This window comes from Lathamus discolor, chromosome 17 (genome assembly GCF_037157495.1).
Source record: "Lathamus discolor isolate bLatDis1 chromosome 17, bLatDis1.hap1, whole genome shotgun sequence".
Taxonomy (NCBI): domain Eukaryota; kingdom Metazoa; phylum Chordata; class Aves; order Psittaciformes; family Psittacidae; genus Lathamus; species Lathamus discolor.
The window spans coordinates 6,999,642-7,012,930 of record NC_088900.1 but is presented as its reverse complement, the minus strand read 5'-3'; the positions used below and the strand labels follow the sequence as shown (position 1 = coordinate 7,012,930).

The 13,289-nt window shown below is 60.0% G+C and overlaps 2 protein-coding genes across 4 annotated transcripts in view; one reads left to right on the top strand and one right to left on the bottom strand.

The window, feature by feature from the left end:
• Window positions 1–2,110: 2,110 nt before the first annotated feature.
• HTR3A (5-hydroxytryptamine receptor 3A) lies at window positions 2,111–8,752 on the top strand. Its single transcript, XM_065697013.1, has 9 exons — window positions 2,111–2,177; window positions 3,856–4,019; window positions 4,176–4,220; window positions 4,556–4,665; window positions 5,227–5,396; window positions 5,573–5,733; window positions 5,992–6,202; window positions 6,378–6,611; window positions 6,779–8,752. The coding sequence occupies exons 1-9, from the start codon at window positions 2,111–2,113 to the stop codon at window positions 7,075–7,077; spliced, it is 1,461 nt and encodes a 486-aa protein (XP_065553085.1). The 3' UTR covers window positions 7,078–8,752.
• A 1,155-nt stretch (window positions 8,753–9,907) lies between these two features.
• Window positions 9,908–13,289, bottom strand: part of ZBTB16 (zinc finger and BTB domain containing 16) — a 70,490-nt gene continuing 67,108 nt past the window's right edge. For all 3 annotated transcript variants that reach the window (XM_065696966.1, XM_065696964.1, XM_065696965.1), the window contains exons 6-7: window positions 13,014–13,181; window positions 9,908–12,737 (exon numbers count right to left, since the gene is read on the bottom strand). In XM_065696966.1, coding sequence (XP_065553038.1) covers window positions 12,508–12,737; window positions 13,014–13,181 — 398 coding nt within the window. In that variant the 3' untranslated portion in view covers window positions 9,908–12,507. The remainder of the gene's footprint in view (window positions 12,738–13,013; window positions 13,182–13,289) is intronic.

Genomic DNA, 13,289 nt, shown 5'->3' with positions numbered 1-13,289 from the left:
GCTCATGGTCCAGCACCGCAGACCTGAAATAAAGCTCTGCTGCCTTTGATAATGGTGTGAGTCCCCACCAGCCGCCCTCGACAAGCACTGTGTTGGGGTGAGAAGCCTTTTACCTGCAAGGGCACTACACTGAGTACCCTCTCCTGGCATTTTGGTCTTGGAGCTGCACAAGATGGGTACCTAAGGAAGACCCTGGGTGGCCCCCTGGCCCCAGGGACCCCTGCAGCACCCTGGGGATGCAGTGAGCCTGAGCATCGCTGAGGACCAGGGACCACAGGAGGGTCCTGCATGTCCTGGCGCTGGTGCAGGGGGCCGCTGTGAGCCTGCCCATGGCGGCACCGCCAGCCCTGCCTGCACACGGTGTTTATTTCATGTCTCACAGTGTTAAATCATAGCAGACATGCAATTCGGGGAGTGTGAGGCTCCCTAATGGGAGGCCTCGGGTGCGTGATGGGGCCGGGGCCAGCGGCAGCCGCGCTGCCAGGGCTCCTCCGTGATGCTTTATTGCTTTTGACGCTCCAAACGCGCTCAGAAAGGCGAGTCCTGGCAGCATGGAGGGGGCTGCTCCCCTCTCCTGAGACCTCCCTCCTGGTCCCACTGCAGCACCCGTCCTGCACAGAGCTCAGCCACATGCCTGCCCTGGCCCCTAAAGCCCCCAGCTTGGTTTCATTTCCAGGAAGGGCAGGTTTGGGTGATGGGGAATTGCTTGTCCCATTGTGGATGGGGAATTCTGAGCATCACATATCCCATAGCATGGCAGGGACCCTGTGCCTGGCTCCTGCGCTGTCCCCGGCCTTTACCATCACTGGAGCAGGATGTGGGGCTGAGCCTCGGGAAGCCCCAGACTCCCGACGTTTTTGATTCCCAGAAAAGCAGTTACCACACAGCAGATTACAGGGCTAATAAAATCCCATTACGCCATTTCAGAAAGTAAATCTGATCCGGGCGCTGCCGATTGGAATTGGCCATCCCACAAAAAGTCCCACAAGAGCCCCTGCATAGGGTGAAGCTACAGTAGATCACACTAATGAGATATCTGATAATAGGAGGACTGAGAGGAACTACATTAAAATCTCTTTAAGATGAAGGCTTAATACCCAGGGGAGAAAATCCAGAGTTAATGATGCTGCAGCAGAGGCTCCGCTTGCGCGGTCCTCGCCCCCTCGGCCGCATCCTGCCTGCTGTGGAAGCGGGAGGCCGGGGCACAGGGGGCAGAGCGGGGAAGGGTCCCCAGCGCCGCGGCGGCGCTGCCCGTGATTTTCATTACCCGGATTCAATAAGGGGAAAGAGCTCGGCGCTGCCTGCGCTCCCCGGGAGGTGACTTGCCAGCGCTAACGGAGCCGAGAAATCAAATTAGCCCCGGCTCTGCTCTCGCTCTCTCCCTGACACCGCTGTTGGCAGCCGAGGGGGAGTTCATCAGCGCCCCGCACTAATTCTTATCTCGTTTAAGTGACTCCACGCTGGCATCTGATGCGATTTGCTCCACACCACCGCCGCAGGCTCCGCGCTCTGCCCGCTGCTTCCCCAGCGCTTCCAGAGCTGGCGGCTTCGTGGGGGCACAGGCACCTGCAACACGCACAAATGCAGACACAACTACACAAGTATATGGGACAAAGGGGGGTCGGGAAGAAGCTCCTCTGGCAGGCAGAGGGATCCATAGGGTGCAATGGGAAGCCTGGTACCCCTGGAGCCCCCCATTCCCTTGGCTGCTGGAAACCCTCCTCCAGTGACGCGTTCCTGCAACCTCCCAGGACAGACCACCCCATTTCTGACTTGCCAACTGTTGAGTGTCTCCTTGCACCTTCAGCATCCCCTCCCCTGACTCCTGCTGCATGCAGGCAGGATGCCTGCCCCCCAAAACCCGCTTTCCCACAGCCAGGTGCCTGGGCAGGGGCTGGGGGAGCCCCAGGGGAGCCGGGCTCCTCTCGCGTCCTCCCAGCCTGAAACTTGATGCATCGGGAGAGGCTGATCGCGAGATTAATTGGGCGTTCTCAAACCCCCACGGCGGGAGGCAAGCGAGCACGGCGAGCGCATTGCCTGCCTCCTGCGCGGGGCCACTGCTGCAGCGGAGGCTGGCGCCAGCGGCCGCAGCCAGCGCAGCACCAGAGCCATGACACCCACCGCTCTCGGCGTGCTTCTGGCCCTGCTGCCTCTCACCTCGACGCTGCAGAGCCAAGGTAAGGCAAAGGGGATGGAGAGCTGGGGAGAGCGGGGTGCTCCTGGCACCAAGAGCACGGTGCAACCCCTTTCCAAACCTGAGCAGTGCCGTACAGCACGCCAAGGATGCTTTTAGACGCCTCGATGCTATTGAAAAGTGATGTACCCGGGAAAGCCCGAGAGTGGGAGAGCTCTGGTGCGAGAGCCTGGAGGTGCTGCATGCTGGGGTAGCACAGGGTGACATCGGGATGGGGCTTTGAAGTGCTCTGGGAGCATGCAGAGTCCCAGCTCTGAGGACAGAGTGAGAAACAGGGTGATGTCCTGCTTGCCTCCCTCTGCCTGAGCCCTCCACCCCATCCAGGGATTTCTCTAACATAATGTCTGATCCCTCTTAACACAGAGCTGGGTTTTGGGGATGAGAGCCCGCAGAAGCGATGCTGTGCCTACAGTTTGTGATCTCAGCTCTGCATGGTGCAAAACCAATTGCCTAAACTCTCCCAAGCTATCGCTGGTGTTTTCTTGTTTAACCTTCCTGGGAAAGAGTGGGAAAATCATTGAGGTGCTCTGGACCAAAGGAGCTGAAGGTCTCCAGAGGTCTGTAACGTGGGTCAGACAGCTCCTGTCATCAGGGCACTGCTCCCGTCTCCCGAACCTTCTCCCACAGCGCTGCAGAGGAGGAGCAGGGGTGCTCTTGCCCTAGTGATGCTGGAGGGACGCAGACCTGCGGGGTGTCTATGGCAGATGCACGGAGCAGCCCATTCCTCCCCCTGCAAAGCCATCTCCCTGCTGCCAGAGCACACAGACCTGGAGCTTGCGGATGTAAGGAGGAGCGCAGGCACAGGCCAGCTCCACCAGCTGCAGCAGGAAAGGCCACTGGGCCCAGCCGCAGTGAAGGCAGCGCCTGTTTTCCTCCCCTCACCCTAACTGCTGCCTCTCACCCCCCCTCGGCTCCATCCTTCCACACACTCCTGCCTGGGCGAGGGTCGTGCACCTGGCTGGCTCCCCGGCATTACCGATCATGTGCAGTGTTAGGGGGGCTGAAGCTGCTGGGGGTTTGGGGTTTTTTAGCTTGAAATACAGATTACAGCTCCCTTCCAGCAGCTTTTCCCAAGTTCCCGCAGATCTATTCCAATTAGTCCCTTTCATTAAGTGGGAATTGGACACTGGGGCTGGGCGTGCTGCAGAGCAAAGCCACGAGCGTGGCTCCACTGCCCTGGCTCAGCCGCGGTGTCACCGGCTGCCCTGCAGTGAGGACACGGGCGCCACGAGCTATTTGCTCCACAATTAATGCTGCCGGCACAGGCTGAGGGATTGTTTCCACAGGAAGCAAATGCCAAGGCACTAATAAATGAATTTAGCATCCTGGTTCATCTCTAACCACCACCCACCGAGCAAGGAAGGATGCCCTGGAAGGAATGAGTGGTAGGAAACCTATGTGGGGCAGCGAGTCCCTCATGGTCCCCACTGCCACTGTCCTGGTGTCTGTCACCTCGTAGGAGGTGCTGGGTCTGTCAGGCACATTTCCCATCAAGAGGCTCCTATCGAACTTTGATGGGAAAAGCCCAGCTGGTCAGGGAGGGATTGGGATGGCAGCCAGCAGCATCCCACGGTCACAGCACAGCCCAGGGTGACTGCAGACACTGCCCCAGCGTGAGCAAGCTTCATCCCTTAATCCCTCCTTCCTTCCTCTGCCGACAGGTACCCGGCGGCAGGGCTGGACGCCAGGGCCCGTGGAGCCCTCCCTGCGCCGGCTGTCCCACTATCTGCTGGCCCACTACCAGAAGGGCACCCGGCCCGTGCGGGACTGGCGAACAACCACCAATGTGGCCATCGACCTCATGGTCTATGCCATCCTCAGCGTGGTGAGTCCTCTGCTCCCATCCCAGCTTCCGGGCTGCCTGGAGGTGGGCAGCTTCTGCATGTCCACAGCAAGGGAAGGTACCACAGTGTGCAGCATCCTCCTGGGACACTGTGCTCATCTGCTGGAGTGACAACACCACGTCCTCTTCTTCCTGCAGGATGAGAAGAACCAGGTGCTGACCACCTACATCTGGTACAGGCAGGTGAGCAGATGAGGCTGTGAAAACTCACACTTCCTTGCCTGGCACCCCTGCAAACACAGGTTTCCCGTGGGAGAGGTGTCCAGGCCTGCTGGAGCGCAGCAAGGTGGAAGCCGTCCAGGGACGACAGGATCTCTGTAGGGCGTGAACCTCGAGGCATGGCTTTCATGCTCCATGCTTCACACTGCTGGGTGGTGATGGCTGGAGGATGAGGTTTTCCTCCCTCCCATGGATGGTATTGAAGATTGGTTCCTACGGCCAGGCACTAGCTGGGAGGGGTTGGGTGCCGGTGGGGTGGCAGAGTCCTCACCCTCCAAGCCCCTTCTCCCTTGTCGCAGCACTGGACGGACGAGTTCCTTAGGTGGGACCCGGCCAGCTTCGACAACCTTACGCAGATCTCCCTCCCCGTGGAGAGCATCTGGGTGCCCGACATCCTCATCAACGAGTTGTGAGTGTGGCCAGCGGCCAGAGGGGACACGGTGTGGGGCTGGGCCCCCTTGCCCACCGCGGGCACGTGCCGGCCGGCACTTTGTATTCGCGGCACAGAGCTGGCAGCCTCCCCGCACCGGGCGAGCTGCAGATGGGGAACAGCACTTGGGCCATTTCCAATGCTGGCTCACCGCAACTGTTGGTAATTACCCGCCGTGCTGGGGGTGGGATCCAGATAGCTGCAGAAAGGCTTTGTGAAGGCAGCACAATGCGAGGGCAGCTGCAGAGCTGCCGGCCCTTCCCTCCAAGCCAGCCGGCATCCTGCCCATTCCGTGGGGATTTAAGGTGTTCCCAACCAGCTCCAGAGAGCGCAGGAACAAGGACACAGGCACTCCTTGAGCTGGGAGAGGGCAGCAGCCCAAGCGGCCCAGAGGTGATGCCATGCAGGCGTGCTGCACCAGTGTTGCCCAGAAAGCATTCAAACCCCTCCTCCTGGGCAGGTCCCCTCCCAAACGCAGCTCGGCAGCAGGAGTCCCTGCCCAGCGCTTCCCAGCCCATGTCTGTCCCTTGTGCCCTGCAGTGTGGACGTCGGAAAGTCCCCCCATGTCCCCTACGTCTACGTTGACCACCACGGGGAGGTGCAGAACCTCAAACCCATCCAGGTGATGACCGCCTGCAGCCTGGACATCTACAACTTCCCCTTCGACGTCCAGAACTGCTCGCTCACCTTCACCAGCTGGCTGCACCACAGTGAGTGCCGGGGCGGCGCGGCTCCGGGCGGGCAGGACCCGGCTCCCCGCCGCTGCGCTGCAGAAGGCGGCTCGTCCCTCTAGATGGCCCCAGCGGACCGGGGATGCGTGCGGGGAGGGCAGGCGCCCGGCGTGGAGGTGCTTGGGGCCGGGCCTCACCTCTCCTCTGCCCCTCAGTTCGCGACATCAACCTCTCGCTGTGGCGGCAGCCGGAGCTGGTCAAGTTCGACCGGAGCGTCTTCATGAACCAGGGCGAGTGGGAGCTGCTCTACGTCCTCACCCACTTCCAGGAGTTCAGCGTCAAGAGCAGCGACAGCTATGCTGAGATGAAGTTCTACGTAAGGGTCTTGGGATGCTGCACTTCTTGGGGATGGGACGCCAGGGAAGAGTCGTGCCACTGTTCGTGTTGCCTGATCACCCAGCAGCCCTGTGCTGAGGGGCTCCTACCTGCAGGCAGGAGTTTCCCAGCGCTGAGCCCTTCCTATGGCTCACCTTAGTGCACCCCACGACCCTTGCCTGCCTTGGCAGAGAGCTGCACCAGCTCACGCCCTCGATTCCACCCTTGGCTGAGCCTTTCCTGTCTCTCTGTCCTGCAGGTAGTCATCCGGAGGCGCCCCCTCTTTTACACCGTCAGCCTGCTGCTCCCCAGCATCTTCCTGATGGTTATGGACATTGTGGGCTTCTACCTACCTCCCAACAGTGGCGAGAGGGTCTCTTTCAAGATCACCCTCCTACTGGGCTACTCAGTTTTCCTCATCATCGTATCTGACACGCTGCCGGCTACTGCTGTCGGCACCCCGTTAATAGGTATGGTGGCACTACCTGCCAAACCGAGTGCCACAGCAGCCCTGGGCCTGGAGCAGCCGGAGCTGCTGCCCGGTACAGAGACCCCAGGTCCCCTAGAAAAGTGGGAGAGATTGCTGGGTACCACCCTCTGTGTATGAGGCTTTGCAGGCCACTCACCTCCCTGACATCTCTGCAGGCATCTACTTTGTGGTGTGCATGGCACTGCTCGTCATCAGCCTGACGGAGACCATCCTTATTGTGCGCCTGGTGCACAAGCAAGACCTGCAGCCCCACGTCCCCGCGTGGGTGAAGCACCTGCTGCTGGAACGAGCCACTGTCCTGCTCTGCATCCGGGACAGGAACAAACTCAGCCAGACCAGGACACAGAGCTCAGACATCTCCAGGCAGGTGGAGAACAACGACAGCACAGGTAAGGGATGCACAGATAGGAACCATGGGATCCTAAGGGGACTGGATCCTACTTATCCATCTACAAAGTCCCTGTTTACACGGTGATCTGCATGCCCAGATCACCCGCAGGAATCTCAGTTCTCCGTCTAAAGAGGTTTTACTCCCTTGCCTCTGTTGATCCTGCAGCCAAGCTGAACCACTACGGCTGTGAGGACCCCCGGGAGTGTGAGGCGGTGGGGGCCATGAGGCCCGCCCCGGCCTTTGCCAGCCAGGCAGACGGCTCCCTGCTGATGCACGGTGTCCTGCGTGAGATCACCGCCGTCCGCCAGCTCCTGGAGAAACGCGAGGAGTTCCGCGACGTCGCCCGCGAGTGGCTCCAAGTGGGCTACGTGTTGGACGTCCTGCTCTTCCGGGCCTACTTGGTGGCCGTCCTGGCTTACACCATCACGCTGGGTACACTCTGGTCGGTGTGGAGGGATGCCTAAGAGGTGCGCGCTTTGCGGGGCAGGGAAGGTGGGGACCCCACACGCTGCCTTGCTCCAGCACCTGCTCCGCAGCTCTGGGACTCACTGGTGTTTGCTGACCCAGGCTGGTGCCCCCACCGCCCTCCCCCAGCTCCGGAGCAGCAGCACTTGAGCAGGAAGGCAGAGCTGAGGAGACCCCCAAGCACCCATGACCTCCGCGCACGCCTTGCAAGATGCCTCCCCCTCCTCTCGTCCCAGCCCGGCGCGACGGCAGCCGCCGCTTCAGCACCGTGGACAGCGGCCCCACCGCCCCGGGTCGGGGCTGCGCCCGCCCTGGGGGTCCCGTCTCTTGCCCCGGGGGCTCCCTGCCCCTCGCCCCAGCTGCCCCGGGAACCCCCCAGCTCTGTGCCCGGAGCACCGGGAGCCACATGCATGTGCCCCCTTCCTTCCCCCTGCTCGTGGGGCTCCCGGCACGTCTTTGTTCCCCCTGCCGAGTCCCTGGGCACAGCTGCCCAGCAGATGCCCATCGTGCTCTTGCCCTCATACAGTAAGCTGGCAGAGAAGCAGCGCCAGCCAACAGCAAATTAACTGGGGTGCAAGCGGGACTGGCTCTCTGGACACGTGCTGCTGGAAGAGACCTGGAAGGTCACCGATTGCTATTGCTAGTGTCCCCCTCCCCAGCTCGCACTCTCCATCGCTGCCAGGGGATGTGGCTAAGAGATGAAAGAACTGCTGGCTGCATCCCAGAGCAGGCAGTTGAGCTGAAACTACAAGGAGCAGAGCTGCCCAATGCAGTTACTGTTCCCAGAAATGGGAGTGTTGTGGCAAGAAACACCGATGGTGTTTTCAGGGTGGTCCGCAGCCCCGAGTGCTTGCCCGAGAGACTGTAAAGGTACAGGTCACTCCTCACACCAGTAACATACCTGAGCATGGGCACCATCCTCAGAAGCGCTGGAGATAATGAGAGAGCCTGTCCCTGGCTCTGGGAGCATCACTGCGTACAGTTGGTCTGCTGGTGGCGGAGCGGAGGTGGACTGACGGTGGCTGGCTCTCCTACAGCCAGCCTGAGTCCCACCGGCCCCAGACCAAGGGCCCCGCGCAGTGTCCTGGAGCCATCACCTGCAGGAAAACTTCCCACTGAGTGATGGGGGCCTGAGGATGGGCGCAGCAGGCTCCTGCTGGCGCCGGCCCGCGCTAATGCGCTGACGGTCTGTAAGTGGCTGCCTATTGATGAGGTGTCCAGTTAAAGAGTTCACGAGACACTAAATCAGCCCATTGATCCTGCCGAGATCGATGGTGCTACAGACCTGATCACTGCAGTGGGCAATTAACACCCTCTGGAATGAGCCGCCTTCGTGTAACGTCAAACGCTTCAACAGACAAATCCAATGGGCCCATTGACCCTGGCAGGTGATGCCGCCCAGCCCGCGTGTTCTGGGGGGACACGGGGTGACAGGACCCCCAAGCCAGCCTCACCATCCTGCTCCTGCCCATGGGGACCCATCGTGAGATGCTCACCTGTGCCGTCACATCCCATGGATCGCGTTGGTGGGGGCTTGGTCCTCATCCTTCCCTGCACCAGGAATCCATCCTGCATCCAACCTAACCCCCTTGTGCAGCTCCACGGTCCTACCCCTGTAAGAGCAGGTTGCCCATGCTGGAGGAAAGATCCAGGTTCTCCCTTTACCTTCTTGCTGCTTTAGGAACTTTTGCATGCGGGAAAAAGTTCCAGGCATCTCTCCGAGTGGAGCCTGGATTTTCCTCTTTAAAAAAAAAAAATAAATCAATAAATCTGAATCTAATCTCCTAATAAAGGTTTAATGAGGACATAATGTTGATGGAACAGAACATTGTTGCAGCATAATCACTCCCAGCTGCTGCGCGAGCGTGCAGACAAAGGCCCGGTCCTGCAATGATTTCCCCGTTATTATAACCACCGCCTTTGTGCCAGGCCGAGCGCCGGAGCCGGGCTCCAGTCCCTTCTCCTGGGGTGCTGCTGTGGCACCGCCTCTGCTTGCCTGAACCTGGCCCAAAGGTCTCTCCCCTTTGCCCAAAGCCTCGCCTCAAGAGCATTGCTGGGGGAGCTCTGGGAGGCAGGGACCAGCGCCAGGAGCTGGGATGAGCACATAGACCTCAACCCACTGGGAAGCCCTAGGGCATGGGATGAGCTTGGCCCCAACACACCAGCCTGGCACACCTCATCCATCCCTGGGGAAAAATGAAGTGATGCTTTGCCTGCAGTGATACCAACTGTGCCGTAACGAATGCTTAACTGCATCGTCATTCCCAGGTGGGTGGTGGTGGGCAGCACCCATCAGGCACAGGCATGGGAGAGTGACACCAGCAGCACCCACCTGGCCCTGCCACCGCGATCCATACCGTGCCGTACAGTGCGCTGCAGCACAAAAGGAGAGCAGGCGCTGCTGTTAATGTAGTCAGTAAATAAATAAAGGAGGGCTTAAGCTTAGTGTACAGCAATCAGTCGGGAACTACAGGATAATTAACGCAGCGGGGGGCCAGACTACTCTGCAGTCAGGTTTAAATGAACGAGTTCACTTTCATTGAGGCAAACTTGCTCAGCTCCCTGGTGAGCCGCACAGGCAGGCAGTGGTGCGGGCAGCAGTGCGGGATGGGACGCTGCACATCCCGGGACATGGGTGCAGGATCGGCCCCCATCCGCAGGGAAGTCAGCATCCCCTGCCCATCAGGGTTAGTTTGGGGATGGGACCCCCCCGCCACAGCCCCGGCACCCCCAAACTCACCACTGTGGTCCCCCCGCGGCTCACCCCACACTGACGGGATGCTTCCTTCCTCTTCCTCCTCGCGCAGGCACAGGAACAGGAGACATCAGGCCGAGACAACGGAATTAACTTTATTGGTTGTTTTTTGTTTTCTAACTGCAGATTCAAGGTATACAACTGAACATTGCTATTTTCCTTATGAGACTTATAAATAAAAATACAAAAAATGTTCACTACAAAAAAATCTACCGTTAGTAGGATGTAAAAAATATTCTCTTTGCTATAGAAGGCACGAACTTCACTTAGTGACACATGGAGAGAAAAAAACCTGCAGCAGTATATTCTTCTTCTTCTTCCTTTTTTTTTGTCTTTTTTATTCCTCTGTCAGAAACACTGAAGTCTTACAAAGAAATGCATCTGAATCTACACAGGACGAAGGCAGATGCGGAGAGCTGCAACTAGGAGACACCACAACGGTTTTTATTCATTTTATTCTTTTTTTTTTTCTTTTTTTCTTTATTTTTTTCAGGAAACTTTTAGCTAACGGCATCTGTGGCTAGAGGACAGAGAGGACTCGCAAGCAGAACCGCACGGGAGCGAACGGCGCGGGGAGGGGGCCCAAGTTGTACAAAAAATAGGAGCCAATAGATAGATACTCTGAGAAAACCCACGGGGAACTGGGGCACCTTCTGCGCCCGGGCTCAGAGAGGTGCTGAGGTAGACGGAACGAGGACAGCGACAGACCCGGACCACGAGCGAGCGGCAACACAGAGCAACGGGACGGGCGGGCGCTCACGACACCGACAACAAGCCAGGGGAGAGGGAGCCCGGGGCTGCGGGGCCCTGCGGGGCGCTTGGTCCTCACTGCTATGATACACATATATAGACTTCTATATATATATGGGGGGCGGCGGCACCGCTCCGACACCGAGCCCAACGCCATTGCAGCTGGGAGGCGGTGGCACGAGGGCACAGAGGGCGGGATGGAGGAAGGGAGGGGGAAGCGGGATGGGAGGGGAAGGTTAAAGCAAAAAAAAGCCACATGAGCTCGGCCACGTGCTCCGCGGCACCGTGGCACCCGCGGCACCGCAGGCGGTGACCGCGCACGCGCCAGGGATTGCAGCAACTTCCCGTGTCAAAGAACTGGGGGTCTGTCTATAGTTTTCTATATTTTTTCTTTTTTTTTTTTTTTTTTTTTTTTTCATTTTTTTTGTCTTAGGCACAACAATTCGACAAGCCGTTCTCCACAGTCACATCCCGGATTGTACAACGGCGGCGTCCACCCCACGCCGAGCAGCAAAGGACCCGCACACGGAGGCACACACGCGTGCAAAGCCGGGCCGGGGTGCGAGGGAGGGTGCTGCTCCCGCAGCCGCATCCCTGCCCGGCATCGGGAGAGGCGGGACGGGCACCCCAAACCGAGAGGGGCCATCGGCACCCCTCTGGAGCGCATGCGGGCGCCGTCCCGCTCGCCCTGACTTTCCTTCCCCCCTCTTCACCCAAACGCAGCAAAATGACAAAAAAACCCAAACCCAAGTCACGGCCACCAGCGCCCCACGGGACGGAGCCCGCGGGGCCCGCAACCGCCAAGGAGCAACACAACAAAAACCAACACAAGAGGTAGCTTCAGAACCGACGCCCCCAGCCCCACGGGGCTGGGCAAAAAATACCAGTTTTGGTAAGGATAATGCACAACGGGAGGCACGCGCCTGCCCGGCCACGCCATCCCCCGTCCCCCCAAATCAATAAAAGCTCATGAGGTCACAAAAAAACGAGGTAATTTCAAGTAAAATGTGCTAAATGCGGAAACATTCCAAAAAGAAAGGTCAACAAAACCCAACGAAAAGCAAAAGCAGCGGCGAGCAAAGCCGCCGGGCGCCCCTCGCCTGCGCTCCTGCAGCTGAGCCCGGCAAAATCGCACGCTCGGCACCCCCAGCGCCCCAGTGAGCAGGAGAACGAGGATCCTCCCGCTGCGTGCGGTGCTGCGGACCGGCAGCACCCACTGCGCATCACCAAACCGGCTGCATCCCCCCCGCAGGCGCCTTGCCCTCACCCCCCCGGGAAGGGGAAATGCATAGAGAGGTCTTTGGTCAGGGGAGGGCGGCAGCCGGCTCCCTACCCCAGACACCCTCCTCCGGCCCGGATCCCTGGGATGCTCTCACCGGTGCACTCACGGCTTGCCTGATGCTGGCACTCTCCCACCTGCGATGCTGCAGCCTGGCAGCACGGGAGCCATCCCAAAATGGGGTCCAAGACCCACACGTGAGCTCAGGTCCTCGGCGGGGCATCCACGGTGGGGTCTATGTGGTGACAGAGGACACCAGAAATTAAAGCCTTCCCAAAGCACCGGCCACACGCACGCTTCCGGGGAAGTGCGTCGTTCCACACGGCCTTCCCAGCAGCACCAACGGCTGGCAACAGTGGTGATGGAGGGGCTGGCTGGGGAGCAAGTTCCCGGGGGGCTGCGAGGGGCGAGGGCCACCCCATAGCAAGGGGGCAGGGGCAGCAGGCGCACGAGCAGCTGAGGAGGGGGCGCGGATGGGGCCGGGAAGGGGCCGGTGCGTCCCCGTGCCCCGGCACGAGCCGCGGGTTCCTCCCAGCGAGGAGCAATGAACGAGAACCGCAAACAAAACAAGGCCGTGGACGCTGCGGGTTTGGTGTTGGTTTTTTTTGCCCAGTCCTCTGCCACTCGGCCCCGCCGCCGCCTCCCTCAGACGTAGCAGAGGTAGAGATAGGTCTTCTCTATCCGCCAGTCGGTGGGGATCTCCTCCGGCTTGTGGCCCTTCATGTGCTTCTGCATGGCCGAGAGGCTGGGGCAGTACTCCAGGCAAATGGTGCACTGGTAGGGGGAAGCGCCGTTGTGGGTCCGGAGGTGTTTGATCATGGCCGAGTAGTCCCGGGAGCGCTGGTGGCACAGCTTGCACTCGAAGGGCTTCTCGCCTGTGGGAGATGGGGCATCAGTAGGGGCCCACGGCCTCCGGGCTGTAATTAACTGCCCGGCTTCGACAGCCGATAGCCAGGCAATGAACAGCAAAACCGATCTGACTATTGATCCTCTATTTACAACAGCTACGCGCCGGCACATCCGATGCGTTGTTACCCCTGCCCACCGCCGCCCTGGTCCACGCTGCCGGCATCTCTGCCAGGGGACCGGTCTGGCACCGGGGGACCAGCCCAGCGCCGCCAGCCTCACCGCAGAGCCCCAGTGGCGTGTACCTGTGTGGACCCGGTAGTGGGTCTCCAGCTGGTGCTTGAGGCTGAACTTCTTGCCGCAGCCGTTGCACTCGTAGGGCTTCTCGCCGGTGTGGATGCGCTTGTGGCCCTTCAGCGTGCTCTCATCCCGGAAGCAGCTGCCGCAGAACTCGCACTCGTAGGGGTGGTCGCCTGCAAGCACAGCGGGGGGTCAGAGCCCCAGCCAGCTCCCCAGCACGGAGATACCCCCGGCACCCGCTGCCACCACCCCGGGGGTGTCCCAGCCACCCCAGCACGGCA